This window comes from Pan troglodytes, chromosome 16 (assembly GCF_028858775.2).
Source record: "Pan troglodytes isolate AG18354 chromosome 16, NHGRI_mPanTro3-v2.0_pri, whole genome shotgun sequence".
NCBI lineage: Eukaryota > Metazoa > Chordata > Mammalia > Primates > Hominidae > Pan > Pan troglodytes.
Window position 1 is genome coordinate 42,921,186 of NC_072414.2, and position 19,834 is coordinate 42,941,019.

The window sequence follows — 19,834 nt, forward strand, 5'->3', positions numbered from 1 at the left end:
TTAAAGATGAGAAGACTGAGGCTCAGAAAAGTCAAGTAACTTACAGAGCATAGGAGCATAAGTCATAGAGCAGATAAATGGAGCCAGAGCCCAAATTTCTGTACTCAAAGCTTGTATACCTCATTCTTAGTTATACCAAATATACTTTGTAATCGTAGTTATTATTCTTTGTTTCTCTGAAAATTTTTACATTTTTTGAGTCACAGTGTTTTTCCCCCTTTTTTTCTGATTGTTGAAACAGTTGGGATATTATTCATAACAGAAAGAATTAAGGTTTCATTGAGATGGTCTTTGGATTAGTTTGTTGACCTTGATATTGGTGACTTGGGAATGGGTGATACCTTAGCTGAGCAGGTGATTTATCAGCAATCTGATAAGACAATCTCTGCTTTAAATGCTTTCTGGGGGCCTGGGTGTGGTGGCTCACTCCTGTAATCCCAGCACTTTGGGAAGCTAAGGTGGGAGGGATCGCTTGAGTCTGGGCGTTTGAGACCAGCCTGGGTAACATAGTGAGACCCTATCTCTACCAAAAAAAAAAAAAATTAGCTCGGTGTGATGGTGCATGCCTTGGTCCCAGCTACTTGGGAGGCTGAGGTGAAGGATTGCTTGAGCTTGGAAGGTAGAGGCTGCAGTGAGTTTTGATCGTGCCACTGCCTTCTAACCTGAGTGATGGAGTGAGACTCTGTCTCAGGAAACGAAAAAAAACAAATGCTTTCTGGGATTTTCCTCATCTCTTTCTTGGCCCGGGTCAGATTTGTTTCAACTCTTAAGATTGTGAGAGTAATAGCTCTGCTCCTCTGACCTCTAGTGAAGGTGTTGGAATTGGTCATGCTGCTACCTCTTGATTGTAAGAATAGGAAGTTTCCGTTTTCTCCCGTTCCATAGTAGACACAGACAGCATGGATGCTGGGTAATGATGGTTATAGTTAACATTAGAATCCCTGATGAAAGGGCTGAAAGAATTGAGAAGAATGAAAAACAATGAGCATGGAGTCAGGGAATCAGGTCAAGATAGACTATGTGGAGAGGCAGTAAAATATGGGGGTTTAAAATATGGACTGACTTCAACTGTCTGGGTTTGAGTCCTGGCTCCACCATGTGATAGATTGGACCTTGAGAAATTGCCTTTTTTTGGGTCTCTCTTTTTTTTTTTTTTTTTTTTTGAGACCGAGTCTTGCTCTGTCATCCAGTCTGGAGTGCAGTGGCGTGATCTTGGCTCACTGCAAGCTCTGCCTCCTGGGTTCACGCCATTCTCCTGCCTCAGCCTCCCGAGTAGCTGGGACTACAGGTGCCCGCCACCACGCCTGGCTAATTTTTTGTATTTTTAGTAGAGACGGGGTTTCACCGTGTTAGCCAGGATGGTCTCGATCTCCTGACCTCTTGATTCACCCACCTCGGCCTCCCAAAGTGCTGGGATTACAGGCGTGAGCCACCACGCCCAGTCTTGGGTCTCATTATTATATAGGGATAAAAATGCCTATCTCATTGGGTGGTTATGAGGATTAAATGAAGTAATGCTTATAAAGTACTTGACCCATAGTGACTGTCTAATTAAAGTGTTAGTTATTATCAATGTGAAGCCTGACTGAGAAAATTCTTTGGAGTACCTAGATTATATGTACATGGCATTTGTCATAGTGTTAATATATTTCCTCAATCTTAAAATGTACTTTAAAAATGTTTTAATATTATTGCAATAAAAATGCTTATTTAAGCCAATGAGTATATTTAATGTGGCAGACAGTGTTTCTTTCCTAAATAATTGTTATTCCCTCAATTGAGAAAATAAGGTATTGTGTGTGGCTTAATATATTTAATATATGATTTACATCATGTGGGTTGACATTAGGTGGCTAGCTCACTCAATACAAAGAGCTAGTAACTCACTATTAACTGTAGTGATTAGGGTTTTTTAATTATAGTGATTAGTTTTTGAATTATATATTTGGCTATAAAATAGCAATTATAAAATAGAGAATGTTTTGATTGATAATGTAAAGATTTGCACAAAAAATAGAAGGCATGTCTTCTTAGTGCCATTTACAAGATTTTAAGATGATACACAGTGTCTATTCCGTTTCTGGAATATCCTATGAAATACATAATTCTGGAAGATTTCAGGGTGAAGAATACCTGAAATCTTCCTTACTGAAGGTTTTTAACCTTATATTTTGCAATTTGTGTTTCTGTTTACTTGTAACTGGTATCTTTGATACTTACAGGACTGCTTTGTTTAACTTCGTGTGAAAAGTCTGTTTTTGGTAGTTACTAATCAGACTTTTCCCTCAACTTTTATAGGTTATTTGGCTGTTTCCTTATTTCTACATGAAAGTCATGAATTATTGCTTCTCCTTGTGAATACAGTTGTAAAGGTATTGTATTGTATGTTGGTTAATATGAAGTCATAATTCTTGTCAGCACCTGATATTTCTCCTCGATCATATTCAATTAGATGAGATTAGAAGAAAGTGGGCTTGCAGAATGGGCTTAGAAGAATCTTTTAGATCAGTTTCTGCATCTATAAAATGAAGTTAAATAATAGAACTTACAGAGTTGTGAGGATTAAATGAAATACTATGTGAAGTAGTAGCTGCTGCTCTTCTTGTTATAATTTCATTTTAAAACACAGAGTTAGAACTAAAGTTCAGGTCTCTAAGTTGTTAGTTTAGATATACTTTCCGTGCTGTTATCTTTTTTTCTAGGATCTGTTCTAAAGGGATATAGATATAAACTGGGTAAATGAAGTCTTTAAAATTTAAAAAGTCATTTAAAAAAAGAATAGAATGTAATCAAGTAACTGAAATGTAGAGATAATAAAAACAATCCTCACTCACAATATTTTCTGTTAAACTCCCAAATCAAAATGATAATGAGATGTAATTGAGTTGTTGAGCTTTTTATCTTGTGTCAGTTTTTTGATATGTGAGAGAGAGAGAACAGTATTTTCTGACCTTTAAGTCATATACTATATTAAGGTTACTAGTAGCTTAAATTTCTTCCAAACTTAAAAAATATATTTTTAGGTTCTATTAGAATGGTTTATAGACCATATGGATAGATAAGTACATATGAATGTGTGCATTTTATTGTGAATATTCCAGAATCACTTCCTTTTAAACTTACATTCATATTATTGTTGATTAATAAGAAAAACTCATAAAATTGTTTTATTATTGGTTTAGAAAAGTTTTAAAGGCTGTAATAAAGGAGACTGCTTTGGCTAGATTCAGAACAGTTACAATTTCCTCTTGTATCAGTTGCTTTTTGGCTTTATTTGTCTACTGACTCTATTAAGGCAAATGAAACAAATAGGAGCATTGCAATAAAATATGCCATAAGTTTGGATGTACAAATTAATTATAAATAGCACAAAATTACTAAGTATATAGGACCATTACAGTGTTGAATTTGCCATTCCTAGTTTCAGTATTTACACTAAATGTTTTCTTTGCTTAATGTTGTGCCAGGATCTGCAGAGCACTAACCTAGTAGAAGTGTGTATGGCACTGACTGTTGTTAGCCAGATTTTCCCCCGCGAAATGATTCCAGCTGTTCTTCCATTAATAGAAGATAAACTTCAACATTCTAAGTAAGTAAATTCTTTTGGGATAGGCGTCTGTGCCATATATTTCAAAACAGAAGTTTATACTAGAAAATTTATTATAACTTCAGTGCTACCAGGATAGAGATTATTTGACTGCTAGAAATAATACAAAAATCTTCAATAGGATCATCTTTATTTTTATGTGGGTTTAGGGAAATGTTAGACAGCTTTCTAAAGTTAGACTAAGAGACAGTGAGGCCTAGTATCCAGGAATCCTTGGCTTGCCTCCCATTTCTACCACTAATGAGCAGTGGTCTTGTTTTTCCTTGGCTATATGGGGTTGGTTGAAGCTCCTTAGTTCTACCAAAGTTGTTTTGGGAATAAAGTGAAATAATGAAAAACATATGGAAATTGTGCAAGTGTTGTGAATGCAAAGCTTCAGTGTAGTGGGAAGATGCTTTTTTTTTTTTTTTTTTTGAGACAGAGTCTCACTCCGTTGTCCAGGCTGGAGTGCAATGGCATGATCTTGGCTCACTGCAACCTCTGCCTCCCGGGTTCAAGCAATTCTCCTGCCTCAGCCTCCCACGTAGCTGGGATTACAGGTGCCTGCCACCATGCCCGACTAATTTTTTTTTTTTTTTTTTAATAGAAACTGGGTTTGGCCAGGCTGGTCTCGAACTCCTGACCTCAGGTGATCCACCTGCCTCAGCCTCCCAAAGTGCTGGGATTACAGGTGTGAACCACCATGCCCGGCCCGGGAAGATGCTTTTTATATCAAAACCACAGCATTTTAATCCTATTTTACAGCAGAATGTTTCCAAACTTAATTTACTTTGTAGTATTTTGCTAATCTTCTCTTGTAAATTTCCTTAACTGTCTCCTTATCAGATTGACTTACTTTTCACTGTATTTGATTTATTAATATTTTGTTTTTGACCAAGCCCCTTTATGTCATAATTTTAATTAAGTAATTAATTAATTTTTTTGAGACAGAGTCTCACTCTGTTGCCTAGGCTGGAGTGCGGTGGAGTGATCTCGGCTCACTGCACGCTCCACCTCCCAGGTTTAAGCAGTTCTCTGCCTCAGCCTCCTGAGTAGCTGGAATTACAGGAACACGCCACCATGCCCAGCTAATTTTTTGTATTTTTAGTGGAGGCAGGGTTTCACCATCTTGGCCAGGCTGATCTTGAACTCCTGACCTTGTGATTCACCTGCCTCGGCCTCCCAAAGTGCTGAGATTACACATGTGAGCCACTGCACCTGGCCCATAATTTTTAAAGTTGGAAAAGGTTTGCAATCATTGTGATTATGGTATGTCAGTTATATATTCTTGATGAAGATTTTTTTGTTACTCATACAACATTTATTTTACATACTTTAAATCAGTATTTTTAATGTTCTGAGATTGCAAAATGTTGTCTTATAGCTTGTATTCTTTTTTTTTTTTTTTTGAGACGGAGTCTTGCTCGGTCGCCCAGGCTGGAGTGCAGTGGCGTGATCTTGGCTCACTGCAACCTCCGCCTCCCGGGTTCAAGCTATTCTTCTGCCTCAGCCTCCTGAGTAGTTGGAACTACAGGCGCCCGCCACTATGCCTGGCTAATTTTTGTAGTTTTAGTAGAGACAGGGTTTCACCATATAGGCCAAGCTGGTCTCGAACTCCTGACCTCGTGATCCACCTGCCTTGGCCTCCCAAAGTGCTGGGCTTACAGGCGTGAGCCACCATGCCCGGCCAACTTGTATACTTTAAGAAATATTGAATCATGAATCTTCCAGCTAAAATAATAGCTTTTACTAAGAATTACAGAATAACTTCATAGGTCTTTCAGACTTTTTGTGTATTGTATATCATATCTGTGTTTAGAACGAAGGATGATTATGGACAATTAATTATTGGAAATATTTGCTTTTTTGAGATTTATAAGGCGATCTGATTATAACAGCAGCATATTTTTGCTTAACTTTTCCTTACCACTACTTTTGTGGTGACCTTACTTACTGACCATTTGTATGAAATCCTTCTGAGAATTGAAAGGTCCCGTTTCAATTTTTTTCTTTATTGCTTTGTATTTAGTCTAATTTCAAGTCCTGGCTAGAGTTTAGACTTTTTGAAACTCAGCTTTTGCAGTTATGGCCATACTCAGCCCCATGCTCTGGAGTAAAGAGCTGACGAATATGGGGCAGAGCTATAGGTAAGCCAGTAGATGTCACAAAGAATATTTGAAATAAGGCTTGAATTCAACTTTTGAATCCCTGGCTGTATTTCAGCATACCAACCCCAGAGCCTGAATCTAGGTCTCTTGTCTTATGTTAGTACCACCACTTGAGGCCAGGCCTGTGAACTCCTGGGCCTATTCAGAGTTTTTTTTTTTTTTTTTTCCTCACTTCATTTACCTATTCTCCCCAGAATTAATATCAGTTAACACACAATGGCAATACACTGTGATGTGGCTTGCATTCACCACAGTATTAATACTAACAGTAAATCTGTTATTAATCTGCCTTTCTTTTCTTTTCTTTTCTTTTTTTTTTTTGTGAAAAGAGTTTTCCGTTATGGCATAGCTTGCCTAGGAAGATAAGAGTTGTTTATTAATGGAATTTGTATGACCACTTATTAAGAATCTTATAAAAGGTGTTCGTGAGTGGAACACAAAGGATTGCACTGAATAGTCTCAGTCTTGAGATTCTATGACAGAAATATCTGTTAAGGAACCCTAAAAGTAAATACTTCACTTTTGTGATGTTTGCTGCTGTTCTGAGCACTGCCAGCATAGTCTGCAAATAACAGATATGTAGAAATAGACAAGAGAGAGAATTTCTAACAAGGAAGAAGCTTCCTTGGAAACTACATCATGAACATAGGATGGCATTTCTTTATTTTTGTTTCTGTGTGCTAGACGTTATCTGCTACAGATGAAGTGCAAAACTAGTATATACTTTTCTCTTTATTATCATGAGGTTTTGAAACAGATGAACTGGGCAAGGAGAGGAATAACATCTTTTTATTCCATGTGTGTCCTTGTATTCCTCCCCTCTGTCCCCCAGAGTATTTGGAGTCTGCTATCCAGTGATATATATATATAAAAAAGAAACATAGAAAGCTACTATTTTAGGGTGAGAATGTTAACGAGTTTTTTTTCTTTTCTTTCCTTTTTTTTTTATTTGAGACTGAGTCTCACTCTGTCACCAGGTTGGAGTGCAGTGGCACAACCTTGGCTCACTGCAACTTCTGCCTCCCAGGTTCAAGCGATTCTTGTGCCTCAGCCACCCAAGTAACTGGAACTACAGGTGTGCACCACCACACCTGGCTAATTTTTGTATTTTTAGTAGAGACAGGGTTTCGCCATGTTGGCCAGGCTGGTTTTGAACTCCTGGCCTCAAGTGATCCACCCACCTCAGCCTCCCAAAGTGCTGGGATTACAGGCCAAAGATTTTTAATATTAATAAAAAGACTTTAATATTACTAGCTGAAATTACCTATTACTTAAACTTACTGTTGACTTTTTTTTTCAATTTTTAGAGATACGTCTTTTAAAAATGGAATTAGAGAATTAAGAAATTTGTTTTTCTTGTTTTTTTTAATCTCAAAAGTAATATATGCTTGTTACAAAAAAAAATTCCCTAACTAGATAAATATATAACACGGGCAGTTAAGTTTTGAGACCTTACTTCCTAGAGGTAACCACTTTTTATAATTTGGTATATTAGAATAAATAAATTAATCACAAATGTATAGTTATCTCTTTCTTTGTAAATTAAGGTAATGAGCCAGTATTTTGAAATCATCTGGCCTATAATCTTTCAAAGTAAATACTTGAGAATTCAGATTGTCTTGTTTAAATTTCATTTTTTGTCTTCAGGGAGATTGTACGAAGAAAAGCTGTTCTGGCATTATACAAATTCCATCTCATTGCTCCTAATCAAGTACAACATATTCATATTAAGTTTCGGAAAGCACTTTGTGACAGAGATGTTGGGGTCATGGCTGCCTCCTTGCATATATATCTTAGAATGATTAAGGTAAGTTGGAAATTTTAGCAAGTACTGAGTAGTTACCGTTAGAAAAATACAATTATGGAATTAAAAAGAAACAGATATTTTGGTAAAATGCTTAGTTAACATTTTATAATTTTATTATTGACCTTTGAATTAGTAGTTTTGCAAGTTGTTGAGAGCATGAGTTGTAGGCACATTACAGAATTAGTTTTTTTTTTTTTTAATGCCTAAAATTTTTTGATGTTACTAAACAGGTGTGGAAAAATGGTATCAATGGAAGGTGTCTTAAGTTTGCAGATTTGTGTTTTTCCAAGTGGTAATTCTCTTTTATATAGCTTCATGGGATGCATAGCATTTTATAGAAATGAGGAAAACCAGCGGGGGTTGTGCAAGCTATAGATTGTAGTATTGACTCCATGTATTAATTCTGTATCATATGAGGAAAGAGGGTTGAATGTTATGGTAAAACACTTTTCTAAATGGCGATGGTGGATTTATACTAATTCATCCTTAGTGTATTGCCTGAAACCATTTGTGTTCAAATATACATATTTGTAACAGATTTCATGGCACCTACTATAACAAAATAAAATATGCTATTGAACTCATTTAAAGTTATATTGTTTTTTATGTATCGTGTTCTAAAATAGTACAGTTTAAATAAATGTTCAATATTAAATTTTATTTTTTCCTTAACATTTACTAAAATTTGAAAGAGCTTTATTTCCCTTCCAAAAAATTTTCCCTTGATACATAATAAAAATTAGAATAAAGAATCTAATGTTCCTTTTAAGGAGTGTGGATATAATTTCCCCAGTCCAAGAGATTACTCAGATACATAATCAAGGCACACTCCTTCAGAAACAAATATTTTTAGATACTGTGTGGCTAATTAATTTTTAATTGGCAGGCACACTGATTTTGGGGACTTTTTTTTTTTTGAGATTGAGTTTCGCTTTTGTTGCCCGGGCTGGAGTGCAATGGCATGATCTCAGCTCACCACAACCTCCCCCTCCCAGGTTCAAGTGATTCTCCTGCCTCAGCCTCTCGAGTAGCTGGGATTACAGGCATGTGCCACCACACCCGGCTTATTTGGTATTTTTAGTAGAACCAGGGTTTCACCATGTTGGTCAGGCTGGTCTCAAACTCCTGACCTCAGATGATCCACTGGCTCGGCCTCCCAGAGTGCTGGGATTACAGGTGTGAGCCACTGTGCCCGGCTGATTTTGGGGACTTTTAATGTTTAGTCTTGGCTGTGCTCTTCTACCCAAAACAAATTTTTTTTTTTTTTGGGTGGAGCTTCGCTCTTGTTGCCCAGGCTGGAGTGCAATGGCGCGATCCCGGCTCACCGCAACCTCTACCTCCCGGGTTCAAGCAGTTCTTCTGCCTCAGCCTCCCGAGTAGCTGGGATTACAGGCATGCACCACCATGCCTGGCTAATTTTGTATTTTTAGTAGAGATGGGGTTTCTCCATGTTGGTCAGGCTGGTCTCGAACTCCCAACCTCAGGTGATCCGCCCGCCTCATCCTCCCAAAGTGTTGGGATTACTGGCGTGAGCCACTGTGCCCGGCCCCAGAATGAATTTAACTCATTTACATGTGAAGTCTTTTGGAAACAGAGTTCAGAGATTGCAAATAGGCCTTGATTTTCATCCAAAGCCGAGGTATTACTGTCCTTTTGCAGTATGCCAGTTCTTTTCACTTTTTGTTTTAATTACTGGTATTGGCTATTAAGGATTCTACCTAAGATGTAATTATAAGAATTTTGAAATGTGATTAAACTGTATATGGGGAAAAGTAGGGAGTGATGGAAGCTTTTCTGGGATGATTCAGCTTTGGGTTGGTTAGCCAGAGGAATTCTATCATGGAAGATATTATACATATTAGAGCACTGTTTCATTAAATGTGAACATAAACTTAAGTATGTATTAAGTCAGGTTCTATATGACATTTCAATTAGGTCTATTTCTATTTAATAAGACGTTATTAACAAAGTTTTTTGGGGGGGGGATGTAGGAGAATTCATCTGGATATAAAGACTTGACTGGGAGTTTTGTAACCATTTTGAAGCAAGTAGTTGGAGGAAAGCTCCCAGTAGAATTCAATTACCACAGTGTGCCAGCACCATGGTTACAAATTCAGCTCTTGAGAATACTGGGACTTCTAGGAAAAGATGATCAAAGGTAAACTATTTTCAGTAAGTTTGCTTAATGACCCCATACCAGATGATAAGCTTAGACTTTAGTAACCTAGAGGTTTAATGATAAACCAGATTCTTCCAATGTTTAATTGGCTTAATAGTGATAAAAGAAGCCATTGTAAGAACCACATAAATGCTTTCAGGTTGCTGGGATAATCCTGGCTCTCTCCTTATCTTAATTTTACCCATCATGAAAGGTGCCCATGAAACACCATCTCCTCTGTGATGCTTTTGTAATTGTTCTAGTTCAGGGGTTGGGAAACTTTTTCTGCAAAGGGCCAGATAATAAATATTTTAGGTGGCCGGGCACGGTGGCTCACGCCTGTAATCCCAGCACTTTGGGAGGCTGAGGTGGCGGATCACAAGGTCAGGAGTTTGAGACCATCCTGACCAACATTGTGAAACCCCGTCTCTACTAAAAATACAAAAATTAGTTGGGCACAGTGGCGCGCACCTGTAATCCTAGCTACTCAGGAGGCTGAGGTAGGAGAATCGCTTGAACCCAGGAGGTGTAGGTTGCAGTGAGCCGAGATTGTGCCACTGCACTCCAGCCTGGGTGACAAAGCGAGACTCTGTCTCAAAAAATAATATTAATAATAATAAATAAATAAATATTTTAGGCTTTGTGGGCCATATGTTGTTTTTTGCATCTATTCGACTCTGCCATTACAGCATGAAAGCAGCCACAGATAGAACATAAATAAACATTATGGACATTAAAACTTGAATCTCAAATTGGCACATCATAAAGTATTATTCTTTTAATTTTTTTTCCAACTATTTCAAACTGTAGAATCTCTTCTTAGCTTGAAGCCATACAAAACCAGGCATTTGGCCAGATTAGGCCTGTGGGCTATAGTTTGCCAACCCTTGCTCTGGTTGGGTGTGAGTGCTTCACCTTTTTAATTCATTTATCTGAATTATTCTTTTAGCCAATAACTTAAACTTTTCATGTGTATCTTTCCAACTATATATATATATATATATATATACTTTCAATTTTGCCATTTTTTTTGTTTTTGAGACTAAGTCTTGCTGTGTTGCCCAGGCTGGAGTGTAGTGGCGCGATCTCAGCTCACTGCAACCTCCACCTCCCGGATTCAAGAGATTTTCCCACCTCAGTTTCCCAAGTAGCTGGGATTACAGGCGCACACCACCATGCCCAGCTAATTTTTGTATTTTTAGTAGAAATGGGTTTCACCATGTTGGCTAGGCTGGTCTCGAGCTCCTGACCTCAGATGATCTCCCTGCCTCAGCCTCCTAAAGTTCTGGGATTACAGGCGTGAGCCACCGCCCCGGCCTCAATTTTGCCCTACTTTTTCAAACTTAGACACTTCCAAAGTTCTAAGGACAGTACAAGGAGTTCCCTTACATCCTGCACCTAGATTCATCAATTTATTTTCATTTGTTCTATCATTCTCATTCTCTGTGTGTGTGCATGTGTGTATGCATTTGCATGTGCACCTACATATTATTTTTATTTTAAAAACTATTTCCGAGTTGCTTGAGAGCAAGCCCCTTGAGATTTTAGTTCCCTTGAGAGCAAGGACCTTGGCTAGAGTTCCTGATATGTTTCTGTCTTAAGAAAATGTTTGCTAATCAGTGTTCTGATTTTATGAATATTGTTCCCTTTTATATAGTAGGGTACCTTTGTATTCTAATGTTTTAGCCTAGCTTTACAAAGGGACCATTCTCCAGGCTTTTGCTTCTGGAAATCAACTTAATGTCAGAATCCATTTGCCTGTGAGCTCCTGACTAGCACTAATTGGGCTACATCACTGTTGGTATTATAGTGTTACTTTTTTCTGTGTTTATGAATCTCAACTACTGATTGAAACCTGCAGTGGAAACGTAAGGTGATGGAGCATGTACACACATTAGAAATGATTGTCTTAATTATATTTTATTTTATATCATGCCAGCCTATCCTAACATGGAGCTCTAGTTGGAGTTACTGGAATTATGTTTTAAAATCATGAATTTTATATTAATGCATCAGATCTTATTGGTCTAAAAAAGACTTACTGCCATCCATTGTTTTCAGGAAGTAACTTGGGAGGCATTTAGTGAATTTATTAAATTCATTAACTCACTATCTTCCTTTTTCTTGCCTTCATGGATAAATTTGGATAATACATATATACAAAGATGAGTAAGCTAGTCCTTACCTTCACAGCACTCAGGTGACCAGTAATTAGGCTCAGTTATGAATAGAGTGGAACTTTCTTATAATGTTATGAAACATTAGAATGTTTTCTCCTTTTTTGTCTCAACTCTAATGAGATTTTATTTTAACATAAATCTTACATTTTATTGGACATTATTGCTCAATGTAGCAAAGTAAAAAGTTATAACCGGATTCTAAAGTATTTAATTGAAAAAACCAATTTACTGGAAAAGTCTGTTGTATTTATGGTCTTTTATATCTATTTGAATATTTTCTTGTGTTTTGTAGTTTTGTGCTTCTTAGATTTATTAAGATTTATCTTGATCTTGTTCACAAATGTTTCTTCATTTCATGTGGTTAAGACTCACGCCAGACACTGGCTTTTTAAATTGAGGAACTAGACTATAATCTAGGTATAATATTACCAAATTTTTGGGGGGGGCAGGGAAGGATTGGTAATGTCTGCTGTATGGTTATCTTCTGAGGAAGAAATGCTTACACAATAAAATGAAGGATTTTAGAATGTGGTTCTGGATTCTTAATTATTGGATATTTATACTTCAGTCAAGACAGAATGAAAGTACATGCACTTAACATTGAACTTTCTAGCTGTATATTTGGAAAAAAAGACATTTTCTGAAAGATGTAATTAATTTATATAGTCCCAAATTATTTTGATATTTTCATTTATTTTATGGCACAGTTTCTCTGCAAGACCACTGTATGTATCCTGTGTTGCTGGTATTTTTTTTTTCTTCTATTAGTGCTTTTTGAATTTGTAAAACATACAAAATACCAGCTAAGAAGCTATAGTTTTTCACATTGGCCTCTTGGAGAGGATATTTCTCTAACAAGCAGGGAGGCAGAGTGCTAGGGCACTAATGCACTTTTTTTTTCCCCACAGTATCTTCCTCATCACAGTTATTCTTACTGTAATCAGTGAGCATAATGACATATGAATGGTCCAAACCTATTAATTTCACAAAATATCTTTTTTTATATTTAATGTAAATGTAAGTAAAAATTTTCTTTCTGAAGAACCTAGTTACTACTCAAGGAAAGACTAGTATTTGAAAACTTTTTCATGGTATCTGGTTAAAATACAGTTAATATGCTATCTGAAATAATATGAATATATGAAGTATTACTATGGTAACTTAGAAATATTCTATTGAAAGAAAATTATAAAATATAGTATGTTCAACCAAATAAAAACTTGGTTTATAAACTAGGCACAGTGAGGAAAGAGTTGATTGACATATATATCTCATTGGTTAACTAGTCAACTTTGATAAAGTAGGAAGTTCAGCTCATGAAAAACAGCAAACCTTTTAAGAAGTGAAATTTCCATAACTTCGTCATAAAATGAATTTCTTTCACTTCTCTTCTGTAGATCCTCAGTTTTAAAGAGAAGTTTGAAAAACTGTGTTTTATTGGGTTAGAATACTATAATTCTACTGCAAATAAAATATCTTTTAAACAGGACAAGTGAATTAATGTATGATGTTCTTGATGAATCCTTACGAAGAGCTGAGTTAAATCACAATGTCACATATGGTAGGTAATATATGTAAATATTACTCTAATGACTAATAATGTTTTTTAGTATTGCAGTTAAATCTGTGTTAGAATGCTATAAATTCCAATAGAATTTTATACACTGATTTTAAGATAGTTCTTTGGATTATTATTTTTTCAATGTAAGCATTTAATTACTGATAGATAAGAGTAATTTGAACTCATGGCATGTTCTAAATGTTGACCTAAGTTTATTATTATAATTGTCTTTATTGAAAACACATATCAATTATCTATTTTTTTCAAGTATCTAATTGACTGTGAAGATAACTCCCTAGATTTGTTCCATGCTTGGTAAACATTTACGGTATTCAAAGACAGTTCTTAAATAAATCAATCGACTAGTTGTCAGATATTTTATTAAATTTCTGTTATTTGTCAGTCCCTATGCAAGGTACTTAGAATACAGCAGTGAATAAAACATTATGGGGCTTATAAACTAGATTGATGGACAGGGATAGGTGTTGTTAATGTTACAAAAGAGAATTGCAGGGCATGGTGGGAGAATATAGCAGCTAGTCTTAGGTGAGGGGAAGAATAAAGAAGGTTTTCCTGAGAAAGAAATATTTAAGAAGACATCTGAAGGATGAATAGGATACAGGCAGGAATATATAGATGTGGAATAATAGTATACTATTTTGTGAAGAGACAATAAATTGTTACATACAATTTAAAAATTAGTAATAGGAGACAAGAGTAAGTTGAGGGAAGGGGGTAGAAAACTGAGAAAGTAGCCAAAAAAACTTCCAATTTTAACAGCCAATGGGAGGAGCTATTCTTTTTGATTAGCCTGAGAAAGCTCAGTGAGGAAATTGAGATATTTGGAGCTATTTAAAAGGTAGAACAGTTTGAATTTTGCATGCTCTGGAGGACAACAGTAGAAGAGGCACTGAGAGATGTAACTCAAATGAGAAGTCATTTCTTAATCTGGTAAAATATCATGGAGTAGGAAATGAAGAGCATTACTTTTTCTTTGAGACAAGGATAACCTGCAGACCTTTAAGAACAATGGTTGTAGAAACCTAGGTTAGACCAGAGGACAGAAATTGAACTAGTTTAACTGAAATAAAAAGTGCCTGACAAAGATGCAGTCCAAATAAGGAAAAAGGATTGTGTGTATGAGACTAATACAAGAAAAATAATGCACATGGTAGTGAATTGGGGTGGTAAACTTTGAAGGATAGATTTTTGTTTTGCATGTATGAATGGTAATTAAGGTAATAAGGATGCTTTATTAATTTGTTCAGCCAGCATTTATAGAGTGCCTGTGAAACAAAAACGATTGTGTTTTAAACTAGGTGTGGATTGAGGAAAGAGTTGATTGACTTATGTATCTCTCCATGCTAAGTGTGGAAAGTAAAGGGAAGAATAAGGTAGACACAGGCCTTGTCCTTATGAGTATATAGTGTAATAAACAGTTGATATTATATAGGTTCCTGCTATGCAGGAATAAGGGGTCACAGATGTGGATGACCCTTATTGAAGCAGGTGATTTTCTGAGAAGATCTAGAAAAGTGTCAGAATTTTTCCAGTAAGTTAAAGTAAGTTAAACTTTTTTGTTTGCGATATAACCAGTGCCCAGGATAAGGGTTTGAAAGTCTTTCGGGAAATTCTGCTTAAAATTCAGTTAAAAATCTGCTTTTTTTTTCCCCTTGCAGAAAGTTTTTTTTATTTTATTTTAATAATTGACATTTCAGCTTTAATTTTTTAATTTTTTTGAATAGGTAATATATGCACATGGGTCAAAATTCAAAAGGTACAAAAGGGTATACAATGAACAGTAAGTGTCCTTTCCACCCTTATCACCCACCACCCAGTTCCCTTTCCTGGGGATAACCACTGTTACCCGTTCCTTTTGATTTGGAGAATACTGTATACCTGAGGAAATATTTTTTAATATTTTCCAGAACGACCCTTTTATTAAGATTGCTTGGCCAGGCATGGTGGCTCACGCCTGTGATCCCAGCACTTTGGGAGGCCGAGGTGGGCGGATCACAAGGTCGGGAGTTCAAGACCAGCCTGGCCAATATGGTGAAACCCTGTCTCTACTAAAAATACAAATATTAGCTGGGCATGGTGGCGTGTTCCTGTAATCCCAGCTACTCGGGTGGCTGATGCAGTAGAATTGCTTGAACCGGGACCTGGGAGGCAGAGGTTACAGTGAGCCAAGATCATGCCACTGCACTCTAGCCTTTGCTACATAGCAAGACTCTGTCTCAAAAAAAAAAATGATTGCTTGAACCAACACCAACAGTTTGTTTCTTTGCAGGCTCTTGGTCCAGTGTTTCACCTTGCTACAGAAACCTTATAGTTCCTGTTGTTTCATTTCCTTTGTTTAGCTTTTCATTGCTATGCTTTTCTCTATATCTGTATTGATAGAGCTTATAACTTACATTGATTATATCAGTGGTAGAGTATTTGCTAGCAATCCTGATATAGGTATTTTACTGCTTAAGAATGTTAATTTTAATCGTAAGCTTCATAAGGGCAGGGACTGTGTCTCTCTTATTAACCAGCATATCTCAGTAGCTGGTACTGTGTTAATGAGTAATATGCTTTAATTGAATTAAAGGAAGAAGAAGTTATTTACTTTATCAGTTATCTAAGTGAGTTTCAGTATTAGTACTTTCTATATTTTATTTTTATGGAAGCTCTATTATTACAATTTAGTGTCTAATCAAGAAATAAATTACATTAAAGACATCTATTGAATATCTGCTATGTGCCAGGCATTGTATAAAGTGGTGTATAGGATATGAAGAAGTATAATATATGACCTTTGTCTTTAAGAAATTCACAATATAGTGGAAAGATAACTTGTTCATGAAAGCTTAATACCAGTGTAAGGCAGAATGTGAAGGGATGGTTCAGGGAAATAAGTATTGTAGGAGTTCCGAGGAAGTAGAGATCATTAAGGGCCTGAGGGCACAGATAGGGATTTATTGATGTGATAGGATGCTGAAAGGTAGATAAGATTTAGATAGGCAGAAGGGAGATTGAAGGGGCTTTTAGGTGGAGGCAACATGAGAGAAGGTGTAGACATGGGGCTATTTAAAAACAGTTTCAGAGACAATGTCTCACCAGTCTGAAAGGATAATTTATGGTGGGGAGCAGTGGAAGGGCGGTATTGTGAGGACCTGTCACAGCAGCCAAATGAGTTTGGATTTGTAAATCCGGAGGTATGGAAGGTTTTTGGATAGGGTACTGATAACATGAGAATATCATTTTTAGTAAATTAGTAAATTGAGAGAATTATATAAAATGGAGTACAAGGGACAAAAGCCATCAAAAGTAGGTAGATAGAAGTACTTTTCCGTTTTTTTTTCTCACTAATTTCACCTAAAACCCTTGGATACTATGTATAAGAAATATAAGACTCAGGAAGGTGGAGAACAAGTCAGGCTGGTTAGAGACCTCAGGACACAAGGAAAGAAACAGACACGGTGGTGTGTACCCTGGGTTTTCTTTTTGCCTCGAGTACCCCAGACTGGGTACTGAAGAGCCAGCAGTCTGGAAATGCCAACAGATGCAGACAAAAACACCCCCAGAAAAGCCTGCCCTCTCTCACCAAAGGACCAAGAAGAAAAGGGAAATTAGCAAGGTAGAAAACTTTTAGATGATAACCCCTCTATTCCGTCCAAGCACAGGGAAAAAACTGTGGACCCATCCCCTCCAGCAAAGGCTGAGGAAAAAGCCAAGATTTCCATCATCACCAGGTATAATGACGTGCCCCAACACACCCTCCCTAACCCCCCACTAGAGTGGTGACAGAAGCCCAAGAGACAGCTGGAATTTCATTGATGCCAGGTGATAAGGAAGGCCCCTTCCTTATGCTGTCAGTGGAGGTGACTTGGGAAGTCTGGATTTTTCCCATCTGGAAGTAGGGAGTAAAGAGGTAATTTTCCCCTCTTTGTGGCCAGGGTTCGGAGGCGTGGGTGTTAGAGAAAGCCTGGTGGACAGTCAGAACTTCCACTCCTGATCAGCGATAATGAGGCCACTCCCTCATAGTGTCACTGGAGGCCACAAAGGAAGCAGTAATGAGGTACCCCTCTCTCTCCCAGGCAGGGTAGAATCAGCTGATACTCCCTCCAACAATAACCAGGAGCCTCTCCATCCCCAGGTATCAAAGGAGACAGAGTAGAGAGCCTGGATTCCATTCCCATTGGGTGATACCTCCTCTCTCCTACCAGAATAATGTCAGTAGATACTTATTTAACTTAATTAAAGTGAGAGTAAACTCTATTCTGAGGGATAAGGTGTCAGAAGAACTTCACATTTTGTTTGAGCATACATAATCCAACCCAAAATATCTATGATGAAACTGCAGTGTCATAAATGGTAGAACATTATTAATTTTTAATTTAGTAATTTATGCTTTATAGCATTTTAATTAGTACCAAGAGAGTAACCAAGAGTACTGAAGAGTAACCAAGTTCCATGTTGTATTTTTAAGTTTAGAAACCCTCAGTTGTGGCCAGGCACGGTGGCTCATGCCTGTAATCCCAGCACTTTGGGAGGCTGAGTTGGGCAGATCACTTGAGGTTAGGAGTTCAAAACCAGCCTGGCCAACATGGTGAAACCCTGTCTCTACTAAAAATACAAAAATTAGCTGGCCATGGTGGTGCACGCTTGTACTGCCAGCTACTTGGGAGGCCAAGGCAGGAGAATCACTTGAACCTGGGGGGTGGAGGTTGCAGACTGCATCTCAAAAAAAAAAAAAAGAAATTCTCAGTTGTATTTTACTTCACCACCACAGAGAGGAGACAGCAGAGTGGCTGCTCTTTCAGTTATGAACTTATACTTAGATATTTGTAGAGTTGGAGAATAAAATGACTTAGCTCTGGGTGAGAAAATAATTTTAAAATCCATTTAATTCATTTTCAGCTCAATTATGCCTAAGGAAACTAAAAATAAGTGCAGTTTTTGAACTATTATTTTTTTTCCCATGTTGGCATCCCAGAAACTTTATGAGCATCTAAATATAAACGTTTAAATTTTGGATGGGTAATGGCAGGCTTTTGTTAGTAAAACAATTTAATAGCAAGAGAGTTCTTAATGGTAGGAAGCCGTAATGAAAAATGTGTCAGTTATGTTGGAAAATGGAATATCATCATTTGAAATCTTAGGACTGTCATGGTAGTTCACAGTTCAGCAAACTTTTTCTGAAAAGAGGGCCAGATAGTAAATATTTTAGGCTTTGCAGGTCATGGAGGTTTCTGTCGCATATTCTCCTTTGTTTTTTGTTTTGTTTTTTACAGCCTTTTAAAAATGTAAAAATCTTTCTTTAGTTCACAGGCCTATAAAAATAGGCTGAAGGCTGGATTTAGTGGCATTTTAAAAATAGGCTGAAGGCTGGATTTAGTGGCAGTTTCTCCATTCCTGCCTTATCTTATTAGTCAATTGACTAAGGTCCTCTTTGTTTAGTTTGTCTAGTTCATGAATCATAAAGCAAACTTTTTTCACAGCACAGAGTAAAGACATTTTATAGCATAGCATCTGAATATACAAAGTCTCTTTAGGTTCAGCCAACTTACTCTGTAGTTTTCATTTAAAGTCAGTTCCTTTCTTAAAGAAAAATTAATATATCTGATTTTTTTTCTGTCTCTGTTTAGAAGAGGTTTAAAATTTTTTTTTTGTCTTTTCTTTCCTTGTAAATTTGAGAAAAAGACAGAGGTTTATAGAAGTTTTTTCCACAAAATTTATTTGTGCATTAATCGATAGGCAACATAGTGTAAAACATAGCTAGCTGAATATTCAGTATATATTTTGTACATAAAGAGAATGTCTGGTTATATTTTAAGCTTTTGGAAATAGAGAAGGAGTGATTGTATCAGGACACTTGATATACTTCAACTTGTACTAGAACAGTTTTTAAGTGTTGATTCTGTACCTTCACTGTGTCACACTTCTGATACTATGATTCCATAGAACACATAAGACTTAATGTCCTTTCAGTGATTTTTCTTTACCATGGCAAAGCTCCAACCGCATGACTCATGCTTTTTCAAATAATTTGAAAAAAACTTTAGTGTCCATTTTGATCATTCACTTTGATCATCTGTCATAGTGATGAGACTTTCGAATGTATCAGAAAATAAAATTTGAATGCTATCAAGATGTCCAGTAGATTATTTTATGTGCTTTGAGGTTATTTTAAAGAATAGTTTGAAGATTTATGAGTAGGGACTGTATCTTTGAAATAAATACTGGATCATCCTATAAAATGATTATGTTGAGATAAACTACATACACGATTTTGGCACGTAAATGGTCGAAACTATTTGAGAATAAACCATTTTAAAGCATTAAAGGAACATGGGAAATATCTTTTTATATAGGAATAATGAATATGT

General features: G+C 36.6%; 1 protein-coding gene across 7 annotated transcripts in view; it reads left to right on the top strand.

The window, feature by feature from the left end:
- The window catches only part of AP4E1 (adaptor related protein complex 4 subunit epsilon 1), a 98,272-nt gene that overhangs the window by 13,654 nt on the left and 64,784 nt on the right, over positions 1-19,834 (top strand). For all 7 annotated transcript variants that reach the window (XR_010151687.1, XM_009429123.5, XM_001169245.6 and 4 more), the window contains 5 exons: positions 2,299-2,372; positions 3,468-3,589; positions 7,402-7,561; positions 9,553-9,719; positions 13,387-13,460. Coding sequence is in view for 6 of the 7 variants with exons in the window: in XM_009429123.5 (XP_009427398.1) it covers positions 2,299-2,372; positions 3,468-3,589; positions 7,402-7,561; positions 9,553-9,719; positions 13,387-13,460 (597 nt within the window). In the remaining variant the exon portion in view is untranslated. The remainder of the gene's footprint in view (positions 1-2,298; positions 2,373-3,467; positions 3,590-7,401; positions 7,562-9,552; positions 9,720-13,386; positions 13,461-19,834) is intronic.